Source organism: Typopeltis vanoorti, chromosome 12 (assembly GCF_054136105.1).
Source record: "Typopeltis vanoorti isolate ZY-2024b chromosome 12, IOZ_Tvanoo_1.0, whole genome shotgun sequence".
Taxonomy (NCBI): Eukaryota; Metazoa; Arthropoda; class Arachnida; order Uropygi; family Thelyphonidae; genus Typopeltis; species Typopeltis vanoorti.
The window spans coordinates 130177278-130191075 of record NC_143560.1 but is presented as its reverse complement, the minus strand read 5'-3'; the positions used below and the strand labels follow the sequence as shown (position 1 = coordinate 130191075).

Here is a 13798-nt window from a genome sequence, read left to right as displayed (position 1 = left end):
TTTATTAAATTAATTGTGTAATATGAATTCATAGATTTTATATCAGTGTCCTATTAAATAAATAGCCTAATATGATATGTATAAGTCACCATCTATGATTATGTAATTAAATTTATAATGTATGTATATATGCAAGTGGCACATCAACAACGTCGATATTTTAAAAAAAAAGATGTTTTTAAAAAAAAACCTGGGTAAAAAGGTTCGCCATCACTGCCTTAGGATATTTTTTACACTTTCACACTTCATTCACATCTGTTTATTGGATTATGACTGTTTAAACAATATCAGTCATTCAACATAGTTCTTGATTTAGTTCTCAGTTTACAATTTAGTTTAAATTGTAGCCAAAAAAGTACATTTAATAGAATGTTCTGTAAAACTAAAAGCTGAATAATATATTCTTATATAAATATAAACATTATACTGAGATCATGGACAATTTCATATTGCATACCTATGTTGTTATGGTTCTATGGAACTGAGTTAGCTGAGTAGCCACAAGAATATGTATGCCCTTATCAGGATTCTTTGATTTGAAGAAATCTAACCTATCAACTTAATTACAGGTATTAATTGCCATTTTATTCAATAATTTTTGCAGCACAGTATATTTTATACTAGCAGTCTTATAACAGACTGAATACAAATATTTTCTTCCCTTAGGAAAGGATCATTAAAAATATATCCTAAAACTGTATGTTCCATTTCTGGGAATCAAATTATAGTTTAGCACATAGATAGCTCACTATATTAATTCATGATTAATCACTAAAATCTGATTTCACAAGGATATGATATATTAGAATGTAACTAAGAAAAGAAGACAATCGTAACACTTCATTAAAAATTTCTTACCCGGGCTGGTGAATTATAAATACATTTTGTTTCACCAGAAATCAAAATTCCTTGTCCTTGTGCTGCAAACCAGCAGGCACATCCAATGCTATCATCCAAAACTGTTTTTGATGGGTGAATAAGGTGAGAGATATGTTTAAACCTATAAAATAAGATAGTTTACTTACTCTGACATCAACTGAGAATATGCTTATATATAAGTTAAACACACACACACACACACACACACACACACACACACACACACACACACACACACACACACACACACACACACACACACACACACACAAGGATACATTTGTCCAGAATTATAAAACCTGACAAAAGCATTATCTGGAAGTCACTGGAAGTGCAACTTGATGTATTTTTATCTATAAGAGCCAATATAGCATTTATGATCTAATACAGTTATTAAATCATAAAGTGCAGTAGTGCAAGTCCTATAGAACTTCAACTATAAAACAACACATGGTTAAGAAGACAGTGTTCATACAGAAGGGTGTTATTAGGATAACAAGCTACTCTGATGGCTAACCGCCAGAAACTACTGGGGGGATGGGTTTCCTCACAAACTTCCAGAGGATGATGTGGGGGTCATTATCTTACTGGATTTTAAATGCGGCCAACTGACTTATGAATAGAACTTATTAAAAAAACATGCAAATTGGTCTGGATCTTCTTTTTGCTTTAAACTATATCTTGTGGCATCTATCTTCTATACTTGGATTGATGCAGTCTGTCAACTGTTTTTCCTGTCAATGCAGATAGGCAAGTGGTGTGTAATAGTACACACCACTTGCAGAGCTAACAAAATTTAAATTTTCTTTTTGCTTTTTAATCCAGTTAATTTCTGTTTCCTAAATTCTGATATTATCTGCATTTATTTCCCCCCCCCCCGAGAAATTAAGAAAAAAATGAATGATGCATGAGAGTTTCTAAGAAATGATCGAACAACTCAATCTGATAACTAATATAATCCTATCCTTCTATCTGTTGAGTCGGATGAGAAGGATAGGTCAACCAGATGGGTTGCCCCCCCCCCAATGAAGAGCTTACGACAAATAAATGCAACTGGTTCGCCACTTCTCTGCTGCATCCTCTAAGGGTGATATTCATGTCTAAAATCTCTGTGTGTGTTCATGAGGTTGGTTTGCCTGTTCTGGGGAACAAAAAACCTGAGTTTCTGGGTGAAAAAACACTTACCTCTGTATGAGACCGGCTAACTCACCTTTCATCGAAAGAGAAAGGATTCCTCATGTCACTGACGGAATTGAACTGAGTTCTTTATGACCAAAGGGCTTCATCTATATCAACTGAGCTACAGAGGCTCTGAACTAATACTACTCTTCTATTTTTGCTAAAATGATTGCTTCCAATATAACAATCATCAGACAGGATGCTACAGATAAAGTTGCAATGTTGCTTTTTGATTACAAAAAAAAATATACATGGCAATGCATAAAATCTCCAGGTTTTATCCTTTCCTTCATGTGGTTTTTTATATCCTCCCATCCAAAACCCAAGAGTTTAGAAAACTCACTGTTCTTGTGGCATTTGCTATGTTGGCCATATAAGTTCTGGCAAATTTACGTCTGAACATGTAAATAATGTTGAAAAAAGAAGACAGCAAAAATCAGGATTAGCCTTCAATGTAACAAACACAGGCCACTAAGAAGTTTAACAGAAAGCAGAAATGCCATATACTGATCATAATTGTTTTACAAGTAAGTTCAAAGAAGCCTCAGAAATTATTTGGATCCCCCATACAACATAACAAAAATCAAGGCTTAATCCTACACCAAACTTGGTCTGCTTTCATCAAAAATCTAACAACCGTGAACCTGGGATATGACACAAGGCATGCTACGGAATGTGACAGCAATAACTACAACACATATAAAGCAATTAATAAAGTGGCTTTCTGGTCACTTGTTTGTATGTACTAATTGTACATAAAAAATTATTATATGTAACTGATTTTTTTCTAGTCTTATTTATATAAGTTTTGGTACCCCTGATGATATCAGTCCAAGAACTTAAGAAACTTGTTGGGTTATATGTTAAGAAACATGTGGCCTCAATACTGAAAAACTGCTAAACCACAGAAAAATTCGCATTCCACTTTATGCCATGCTAGCTATCATGGGTGTGACCCTTGAAAAATAGAACAATAAAATTGTTCTATTTTTCAAGGGTCACTTCCATTTTTCAAGGATGGAAGGTAGGAGAACCCAGAACATTGCATATAAAAAAAATCCTGCATTTATAAAGCATTACATTTGCTTATCCCTAGAGGTATGGTGAATAACAGGGCACACAAGACATAGTTTTCAGGTGGTATGATAAATTGAAATAAATATCTGCTGCTCTGCATGAAGAGAATGAATGGACATGAATTAATAGGCACAAATGACTTGGATGGTAAGATAAGGGATATGGAAATGGATCTGGGGAATTTGTTGTGAGAAATGAAGAATAATATTGTTGAGAAAAAGTGATATGATAACAGTGAGTTGAGAAGGAGGGCAGAGATAATGAAAAGTAAGATGGCTAAATTGTGTGAATAATATGAATATTACACTGAAAAGCAAAGTGCACAAGAAAGCTTTATTAAAAAGAATCAGTCAAGCAGCTTCCACCTTTGAACTGTAGGACAAATACATAAGCATTCTTCAAGAAAAAAAAGAAAGAGCTTGAAGAAGTAAGATATGGAGATTCTATAACATAAACTGAAGAAACATTAATTCAGCCAGAGAGGCATGCAGTGATATGGTCTGCAAGGATAAAAAAATCAAAACTCCAGAGTGGACCCAGGAAGTTATCATGGAAAAGAAGAAAGCACACTGAAAGTTCCTCGCAAGTAACTCACCACATCCTCTGAGAGAATATAGAGAAACTATAAAAAAAGTGTGTGAAACCAGCTAAAGAAAAGTAATGGGAAGGCTTTAGTAAGAACACAGATAATAAATATCAAAAAGCTGGAAAAATGTTCTGAAGATTATTGAAAAAGCTTAGAAATGAAGGGAAAGGTAGGGTAAAAGGAATCAGAGATGAAAAAGATGATATAAAATCTGAATCCCGATGTGTGGAGTAATTACTATGAAAGATTTTTAACAAATAAACAATAAGAGCACAGTGGTAGAAAACATTCAGGAAGAATGCAATCAGGAGTGTGTTGAGATATGCACACCTGTTGAATACATCAAGAGTGCATAGCTGTATACATCTTGAATACATCATGCAGAAAAGCTAGCAAAAACCTGAAATATGGAAAAGTAGCTGAAGTGTATGATATCTGATTAGAAATCATGAAATATGGAGAAATGAAAGTTTTACACTGCAATGAATTATGCAGTGGTTGCACTACATAATTCAGAAGGCCTGGTTATTAAACAGTCAAATTCCGGATGATTGGAGTGGAGCCTTTATAGCACCAACTATAAAAAGGGAAATAAAACTGAGTGTGAGAATTACAAAGGAATTTTCCTACTGAGTGTGCAAGGAAGGATTTATACAATGTTCGAGAAAAGGCTAAAAAAACTTGTGGAATGGAAAAGAACAAGCTGAATTCAGACCAAACAGAGATTGCCAAAATGAGATTTTCACTTTAAGACAAAGGAATTTTCCTACTCAGTGTGCAAGGGAATATTTATTATTATTATTATCTCGGGCAACTCCAAGGAGTCGAAAGACTTATCGATGGCGGCCCTAACATCATGTGAAGGGAAACCATTCAACATTCACACAGTATCTATCATACCTCGCCTTGAACTCATTCACGGTCATAGCACCCACAACAGACTCTGGCAGCTTATTCCACTTATTCACCACTCTCCAAGTAAAAAACCTAGTTCTAACACCCCTGCTAACCACACTCTTGTCCAGCTTCCATGTATAGTCCCTAGTCCTACCACCACCAATCTTATTCTCAAAAATATCTTCTGGATTAATCCTATAGAAACCTTTCAGTAATTTGAATGTCTCAATCATATCACCCCTTTTCCGCCTATCAACCAATTTTTGCAACCCACAAATCTTCAACCTGTTCTCATAAGGTTCATTCCACAGACCTACTATCATCTTGGTCACTCGTCTCTGGATCCTCTCCACCTCCTCCCCATCAAGAAGAAACCCTGGCGCCCATATCTGGGCACAGTAGTCGAGATGGGGTCTTATCAAGGCACGATATAGAGGAACAATAACTTGTTTGTCTCTGCTTGTTAAAGTATTTTTCAGCAACCAAGTGATTTGATGAGCTGTTTTGGCTACTTATGCAATGCGTCCCCTAAACTTCAACTCCCCATCCACCAACACTCCCAAATCCCTAGCCTCGTCAATCTCCTAGAGTACGGTTCCACCAATGTGATATACTGCTGCTAATCTTTTCACTCCAAAATGCATAACCTTACACTTTGCCACATTAAATTGACATCCATTTTCCCTAGCCTACTCCTGCAAACTATCCAAATCACCCTTCAAAATTTTGACATCCTGTGCACTCACAATTGCTCTACCCAACTTTGCATCATTAGCAAACAAGTGAACACTTCCTCTCAGATCCTTTCCTATATCATTAATGAACAAATTGAAAAGTAGTGGTCCAAGAACAGAACCCTGCAACACACCACTAGTCAAAAGCCATCTTTTGGACTCCATTGCTGAATCTCCATCAACCACCCTCCTATCCATCTCACCAACCCTATATCCATCCCCATCTGCTCCAGTTTACTGATTAGAGTAACATGTGGTATCCTGTCAAAGGCCTTCGCAAGATCCAGTAGAATCACTGTAAACCCATTACCTTTATCCAGTTCAGCCGTCACTGTGTTATAAAACGTGAGCAACTTACGGCATGATCTACCCTTCACAAAACCATGTTGTCCCCCATACAGTATCCCATTTTCATCTATCCAGTCCTGTATTCTTTTCTTGACTAATTTCTCTAAGACCTTGACAACGATTCCTAATATGCTAATCGGTCGGTAGTTTACAACAGCAGTCTTGGAGCCTCCTTTATGCAGTCGATCTATTTTCCCCTCTTTCCACCCCCTCGGAACTAACCCAGGCCCGAGACTCAAATTAAACAAAATGGTCAAGGATACTGACAATTCTTTAGCCGCTTCACGTATGACATGAGCTGGTATACCATCCAATCCCACAGATGTATTGACCTTGAGGTTTTGCAATAGACTACTCACCTCCACTTCATTTACCACAATTCACGTATAATCTATTGGTTCATTCATTTCTGCAATGTCACCACCTGGAAGATATATTCTTGCAAAGTGCTTGCTCAGTAATTCAACTATATCAGCTGATTCGGTTACCTCCCTACCAACGGCATTCTTTAAAATCATTCTACCATGTACATTTTTCCTTTTACTTGCTACATATCTAAAAAACTGTTATGGATTCTGTTTAGCCTGCATGGCCAATGTTCTTTCGTAATCCTTTTTTGCTTTTCTTACCACACTCGTTACCCTTCTGGCGTGCGCTTTATACCGTTCATGTGCTTGCCGGTCACCTTTCTCCTTAAATTCCCTCCAAAGTTGTTTCTTTTTTTGCAGCTCAAGCTTAATGGTGTTATTCATCCATTTAACCCCTACTTGATTTATTATTCAGACTCTAGTTATACAGTCAGCCATTGCTTCATGCAAACACTTCTTTACCGCCTTCCATGCACTATCAACTTCTAGCCCTTGCAGTTGTACATGCCATGGCACTGAACCAATCACTCTCCTAAGCTTGTCATACTTACCAGCCCGATAATTCCACATGTACCCCATCTTAATTGTAAAATCCACACCCTTAGCCACCTCCCAAGTCAAGACCTTATGATCACTCTCACCAATTGGTGGCAACGTGGTCATATTCATTACAGTCAAATTCTTAGATGCAATTACCAGGTCAAGCACTCTCTAACCCCTAGTATTTTCCATTACATGCTGTCGCAGATAGTTATCCCTTAATAACTGCATAAAATCCAATTCCTTCCCCTCATGTGTCCTCTCCTCCTTGCTTATGCATACTATCTCCACCATCTATTCCATCACCTGGTCTATAGCAGCACCCAACTGTATATTTAGTTCTGCTAATTTCAATCTCACACCAAAAAGCCTCAAATGTGCTCTTTTCTCTATCCTGCAGTTTCACTTCTATTCTTCTTTGCTGTAGCTCATCAGCTATCATCAATAACACTCCACCCCCACCCCTCATTTTATTTTCCCTGTCACTCCTGAACACACCATACCCCTCACATTCAATCCCACTAGCTGTGTCATCTTCTGTCAGCCATGTTTCACTAATGCCAATAACCTGTAGTCTGGAAGTGCCAACCAAGGCCAAAAATTCTTCCCTCTTGTTCCTAATATTTCTAGCATTTGTATACATGAATTGAAGAAGCCGATTTGTCCCATCCTTATTTGGATGCCTTATACTAACTATCCCATTCTGATTCGTGGTCTTTTCTACTCGCTTGGGCATATTACACACTCACTTCTTATAGAAGAATATTTTTCAGAAAAGACTAAGAAACATCGTAGACTGGAAAAGAAACAAGTGGAACTCAATCCAAATAGATTGTAAGGATGAGATTTTCACTTTAAGACAATCTATTTGGACCAAATTCAACTTGCAAGTAACTTGAAAGTTGAATTGCTTGCAAGTAAGAAATAATGGTATTGTAATATAGCAAAGTTTTGTAGACTGAAAAACCCTATGACAAGGTACCAAGAGAAAGGTCATTCTGCATGATATAATTATATGATGTAAATGGGAAATGAGACATCATATCAAGCAATACATCGTCAACATTTGAGTTGTAAATCAGCAGATTAAATTCATGAAGGTAAAGAAAGATGGTTTCATGCTAAATCAGATGAGAGACAAGGGTGCACATTATCTCCACAAAAGGGGCATAGATTCAAGGAGTGCTAGGTTTGTAGTGCACACTCATGGAATAGCAATATCACCAATATTCTATTTATGCACCTATTCCTGTTAAAGACTTCCCTAATTGTTTACTGACTAGAATGATTCCTAAAATTAAATGCAACTAATGTTTCATGAAGAGGACTTTTTTGACACATAAACATTGCATCATATGTGAGTTAACGGCTGGGGTCTGTGGTCACAAATACAGACAACTTGGATCCCATTGAACAGATGTATAGATGGGTCAAATTCTTAGCATATTCCAGTGGTTTTAAACCACCCAGAAGGTGATGGAGGGTGTGCGCTGAGACAACAGCACCCAGAAATCAATGGCTGCAATTGGTTATGGTGTCAACCAATCCAATTGAATGTTGTCATTTGTTATGAGTTGCTGTTTTTGTTTTCTGAGTTTCATCTGTTTTGAGTGCATGAAGTGTGAAATTTAGGACACTGATATAGACAAGTTTTTAATATATAATTTTCTATGAATATTTTATAACTTTTTTGCCCATATTTATAATGGTAATTAGTGTTGGCGATCTACTGAATGTCCTGTTTTATGCCAGAGATTTTGCAGATTGTATGATTATAGTTGAAGGAGGTTGGAACTATATAAATAAGCATGTAAAATGAGTTATTTCAGCCTTTCTTTGGTTCAATCCAGAAAAATCATAATCCCAAGTGATTAGTTTTTCTGATTTCTGTGGGTATTATATAACTGTATTTAAAAATCATATCAAAATTCAAATTATCCATGTCTCATTCTAGTATTTGCCAATGATCATGTAAACTCACTGTGATGTGTGAACCCTTTCTGCTTCTCAGATAAATGGCTCATGTGAAGCATAGCTATTGTTCATTTGACCTTTATTCTTTCCATATTTATAATTATACTGGGGGGGGGGGGGGGGATCTATCCCCTGACGCCCCCCCCCCAAGTTCCGGACTGGTAGGCCAGTTCTCCTTGAATTCTGATGACTCGAATTTTGAAAACTTGAAAGGGAGGGTCCCCCCCCCTCCCTTTCGAGTTTTTAAAATTGGAATGAAAAACCATAACATGTGAAGATTTTGAAGCTGTTTGGTGTGAGGTCGAGATCAAACAAATAGTATATCTAATAGGATGATATTATAGGCCAGGGAATATGAGGTGCACTGGCAGAGTATGGAAATAAGGAGAGTAAACCTATTGAGTTTTTGAAGGATAACTATCTTAAGAGCAGATGATAGAAGCAACACAAGGTTTTTGGGGGTTGGATTTGAGGATATCCTCATAGGATGTGGTTGTGAATGAAGTATCAACATTGCCACTGTGTAGAGGGGAATGATCATAAGGTAGTCAAACAGGAAAAGGTTGTTGTCAAGAGGGTATATATGGAATTATAATAGTGGTGATTATGACTCAGAATCAACTAGCATCAATACCATGGCATGATAAGCTATGGGGAACAGAGGATGACAGTGCACTGGAAACTGATTAGGAAGCATCTGACACATGCAATGCACAACTGTATACAAAGAATTATGTGAATAAATGGAGCATGAGTGGGATGAATGAAGAGTAAATTCAGACCAAGTAGTTTGGAAAAAGAAGAAAGAAAGATGTTATGGAAGCTGGAAGTTTTCTACTTGGTTATACTATAAATCACTGATGTGGAAAAATTATATTCTTGATTTAATCCTTTATCCAAGCGTAAGCACACAAAGTCTGCACCTGAAGTGCAAACTTTGTGTGCTTACACTTCAGGACTGGGCAACTCATATATAGAGGTTAATGACTACACATCACTTGCTTTAGTATCCCATAATGCAAAGCACATATCCTAATGGACATGTATAATGCTATGCATTATGGGTCACTTGTTGCCCAACACAAGTTGCCCAGTCCTGAAGCCACTTCAGGTGCAAACTTTGTTTGCTTACACTAGGATAAAGGATTAAAGCAAGAATATAATTTCTTGGCATCCTTAATTTCCCATCTCATTGATGGTGAGGTGGGAAAATGTAACAAAAGTGGTAAGGTGGTGTTCCACAGACCCACCCAAATAATGTAGTGTATCATAGAAATCCATATCTTTTTAATCAATATCAGATTACGTATTGTTTAAGTGTCCTGTAATTTTACAGAATAAAAACACAGATGCACAAAATTAACTCATTGTTACTGACTAATTCTAAATCAATTTCATCATCATCATATTTGCTAAATGGCTCCTCGTCTGTCAAAGCATCATCTATAAGTTGACATAGTCTCTATTCTTCTTGCTTGTAACTCATCTGGTAAAAAAAAAGATATTATTCTCAAAATACTCTCTAAATATTTATGAAAAACGTATCTGCTTATAGTTAGTATGTAAAAATATAGAAGACGCAGCAGTAACAATAATATTTTAGTAGAATATATATGAAAACAACTTACGTTTCAGAAGTAAATATAGTCACATTTTTGGTGGGGTCTGGTAGACCCCCTGCACACTAAACTTGCTTGCATGCAACAGCCTGTAGCAGGTTACAGGAGGGGAAGCTATACTGAGGCATGACTCACTGCCACATGTTGTTTAAAAGTTATAGTCAATTTAAAATTTTTGGGGTCTATGACACCCCACCTTACTATCACTGTATTAAAGATGTTATGAAGTAGGTATAAGCAGTTTGTAGTGATTCGATGAACGAGGAAATCTATCAAAGGTGAAAATCATATTAAAATAAGTAAAGTGTAGTATGATAGGAGACTGACTAGTCATGTCAACAATGAATCAGAGGAATGTGGCAAGCAAAACAAAAAGGAATTATGGAAGAGTGACATTAGTAGACAGTTATTGTAACAAAGTGACCATAGCAAAAGATGTAGTGGAATTATTATATCAGCACTATATCAATGTATGAGGGTGGTCCCATAAGTTTCTTGCCTGACTAACTTTTAGAGGTGATGCAAAGAAAACAACTGTGTTACTTTTAAACATAATCTCCCTTTATTTCAACACACTTTTCACATCTTTATTAACATATGCCCTTAAAAAAATAGTCCGTACTTTTGTCTGCAAAATGGCCTAAAATTGCATCTTTCACCTCATTGTCATCTGCAAATTTTCTTCCTCGTAGGTCATTCTTCAGTTTCGAGAAAAGGTAGTAGTAGTCACCAGGATCTAGATCTAGGCTGTAAGATGGGTGTTCAATCTCTTAAACAGAGAAGTCAGGGCATCCACTTTGCACTGACTATCATCATGTGAAGCTTCTTGTGAATGATGCGAAAGATGGTTGTTATAGAAAGTCCCAATCTTGCTGAGATTTCTTTGAGCTTCAGCCATCTGTTATTGAGCAATTCCTCAGTTATCACTTCCACAGGCAGACCATCATGAAGATAATCTTTGATGCTTTTTTTCCCTAGACGAAACCGTTTAGCCCATTCCTTTGTAAAATTTGATATAGCTTGGAATTTTACAAGTGCTTTACATCGACTTTTACAGAGGTCACATCTCAAAAGTTTGTGTTGTAAAAATAACCTTGTATAAAGAATGTATATAATCTAATGGGAAATTAACCTGCTCAAATGTAGTAAACAAAGAATGTCTAAAATTAGTAACAACAAGAGTAAATGCTGTGTCACTGGAAATTGTATGTTATTGTTCTAACTAAGTGCATAGGAAAACTTTGAAATCTAGTGTTGTCTGTCATGTCTTTGAATATAGTAGTTCATGAATAAATTGTTCATGAACTACTTTTTCGAAGTTTGTTGCTCTATGTTGCAAACCGCGATGAAGTATTCGTAGAGCTTTTTGCATCTGGGCATTGGTTGGAGGGGCATCTAAAATTTGTTCTTCTATACGTGTATTAGGTTGACTTTCTTCTATTAGTTTAAAGTTCTCATTGGAAGCAACATGACATATTTCCGACATTATCATTGTAGCCACCACTTCAACGATGTTATCAATATCCAACCAATTTTCAAATTCTTCTTTGACATACTGTCTAGGATTTTATCAAAAATTTCATTTGTAAGATATTCAAATTCTTTGGAAGAAGGAGTTTCAGAGTTTGTTTTAAAAAATCCACTTTTTTGGAAGCAGTTTTAATATTGGCTAAGGCAACATATAGGCCACATGTATTGTGACATTGCTACCAAATGCAATGCATCAAGAAGGGAAATATTTTTTTGCAATTGCACTTCCATCAGATTGGTATTTTACATCAAGTTCAGCTATAATTCTTGCACGAACTTTCCTGCTATAAGCCTTTAAAAGCTCATATGATACCTTGGTCACATGGTTGAATTAACAATGCAGCGTTCGAGGGTAAGAAGATTACTTTGATGTTCTTTAACGATAAATTGTGTGTGTGTGTGTGCAGTGCAGTTGTATAATAACAACACAATTTTTTGCTTTAATTTAAGATCCCACTTAACTAACCAATTACTGAAAATGGCATTAGTCATCCAAGCATTTGCACTAGAACAATAGTCAACAGAAAAACTTTCGACACTTTTAAAAGTCTGAGGATTTTTACTTTTTCTAATCATTAGGAGTTTTCGTTTCTCACTTTTCATATTACCACAACAAAGAGCTGCCACTCATTCTTTTGAAGATTTAAATCCTTTAGTACTTTCAGTTTTAAACAAATAACTATGCCCAGGCATTGCAAGAAAATAGAGTCCTGTTTTGTCTGCACTGTAAATATACTCGGGAGAATATTCAGCAAAAATTTTTGGCTACTCGGTCTTAATCCAAGCATCAGCTGATAAAATATCTGCACATTTTTTCTTCACCATGAATAGGCTTGTGCACAATATTCTCTTGCTTTTTCCACCTGTTAAACCATCCATGTTTTTGCAAGTTCTGCTTTTTGACGCATCAATGGATTATTAATCAAAGCATTTTTTTCAAGAACATTACTAAACCAAATTTTTAATGCTAATTCAACTCGAGTATCCTTACCAGACCGGGTTTTCTTCTGATCCATTCTAATTAGTAAGAGCTGAAGTTTCAATGTTTGATCTGATTTTTTAAGATCTTACACAAGTGTAGTTGTGAAAATTTTAAATGCACAGTCATACTACACTGATTCATTTTGGGCAACTTATCATAGCACTCCAAAATTCTTTGCTTTTCTTGAAAAGATAAATCTTTATGTGTTTTACTTGCTTCTTCCATAATGCTAAGTAAGGACTGTTTTAATGAGCACTTAAAGTCAAATTCACTTACTGAAAGAGCGCACAAAAATAAACTCGAAAAATCACAGTTAGACTATATTTATATCCCCCCACCCTGCATTTGCCTGGAAGATTTAAAACTAAAAAAAGATTAAGATTACCCACCTGCATTTGTCTGGAAGATATAAAATTTATGGAAGAATAAGAATAAAGGAAGATTAACAAAAAAAAAGTCAAATTTTGACAAATATACTTTGTCGAATTTTATCCTGATTAACCCTTATTTCTTAGAATTCTGAGATGCAAAAGGCTAAACATTCGAGGATTTTGATAACAATAACCGGAACTTTGATTATGATAGACGGATTATTTTTAATTCATTTTAAATGGTGTATTTTGGGACTGACTGATTTTGATAACAATAGCTGATTGATAATATTATCCATGACCACAATAAGCGGATTCTACTGTAGTACCTCTCTACAAGCATGGTTTTTGGACAGACGTATCCAATTACAGACCAAAGTGTATATCAGTAGTTGTGGGCAAGGTTATTCTTGTCAAGTGTACGGTACTGATCAGACCATATAGTGTTTATATTTGGTCACCTAGTTTTCAGTGATGGAAACACTAGACAGTATCCAGAGTGAACAATGAAATTAATATCAGGACTCTAAAATGCTAATTATGCGCAGAGTGAATGAGAGAATATCGATTGCAGAGTCTAGTGGATAAGAGAATAAGAGGTTATATGATAGAGACATTCAAGTTAGTCAAGAGATTTTACTGGATTAATACAGAAGGGATTATATGAAAAGAGTGGGTGAGGTGAAAGAGTCAGAACAAGAAACCAACCCTGGA

General features: G+C 36.0%; 1 protein-coding gene across 4 annotated transcripts in view; it reads right to left on the bottom strand.

The window, feature by feature from the left end:
• LOC150101225 (asparagine synthetase domain-containing protein 1) overlaps positions 1 to 13798 on the bottom strand; it is a 311734-nt gene that overhangs the window by 95501 nt on the left and 202435 nt on the right. For all 4 annotated transcript variants that reach the window (XR_016549180.1, XM_090402011.1, XM_090402013.1 and 1 more), the window contains exon 9: positions 859 to 1000. Coding sequence is in view for 3 of the 4 variants with exons in the window: in XM_090402011.1 (XP_090258137.1) it covers positions 859 to 1000 (142 nt within the window). In the remaining variant the exon portion in view is untranslated. The remainder of the gene's footprint in view (positions 1 to 858; positions 1001 to 13798) is intronic.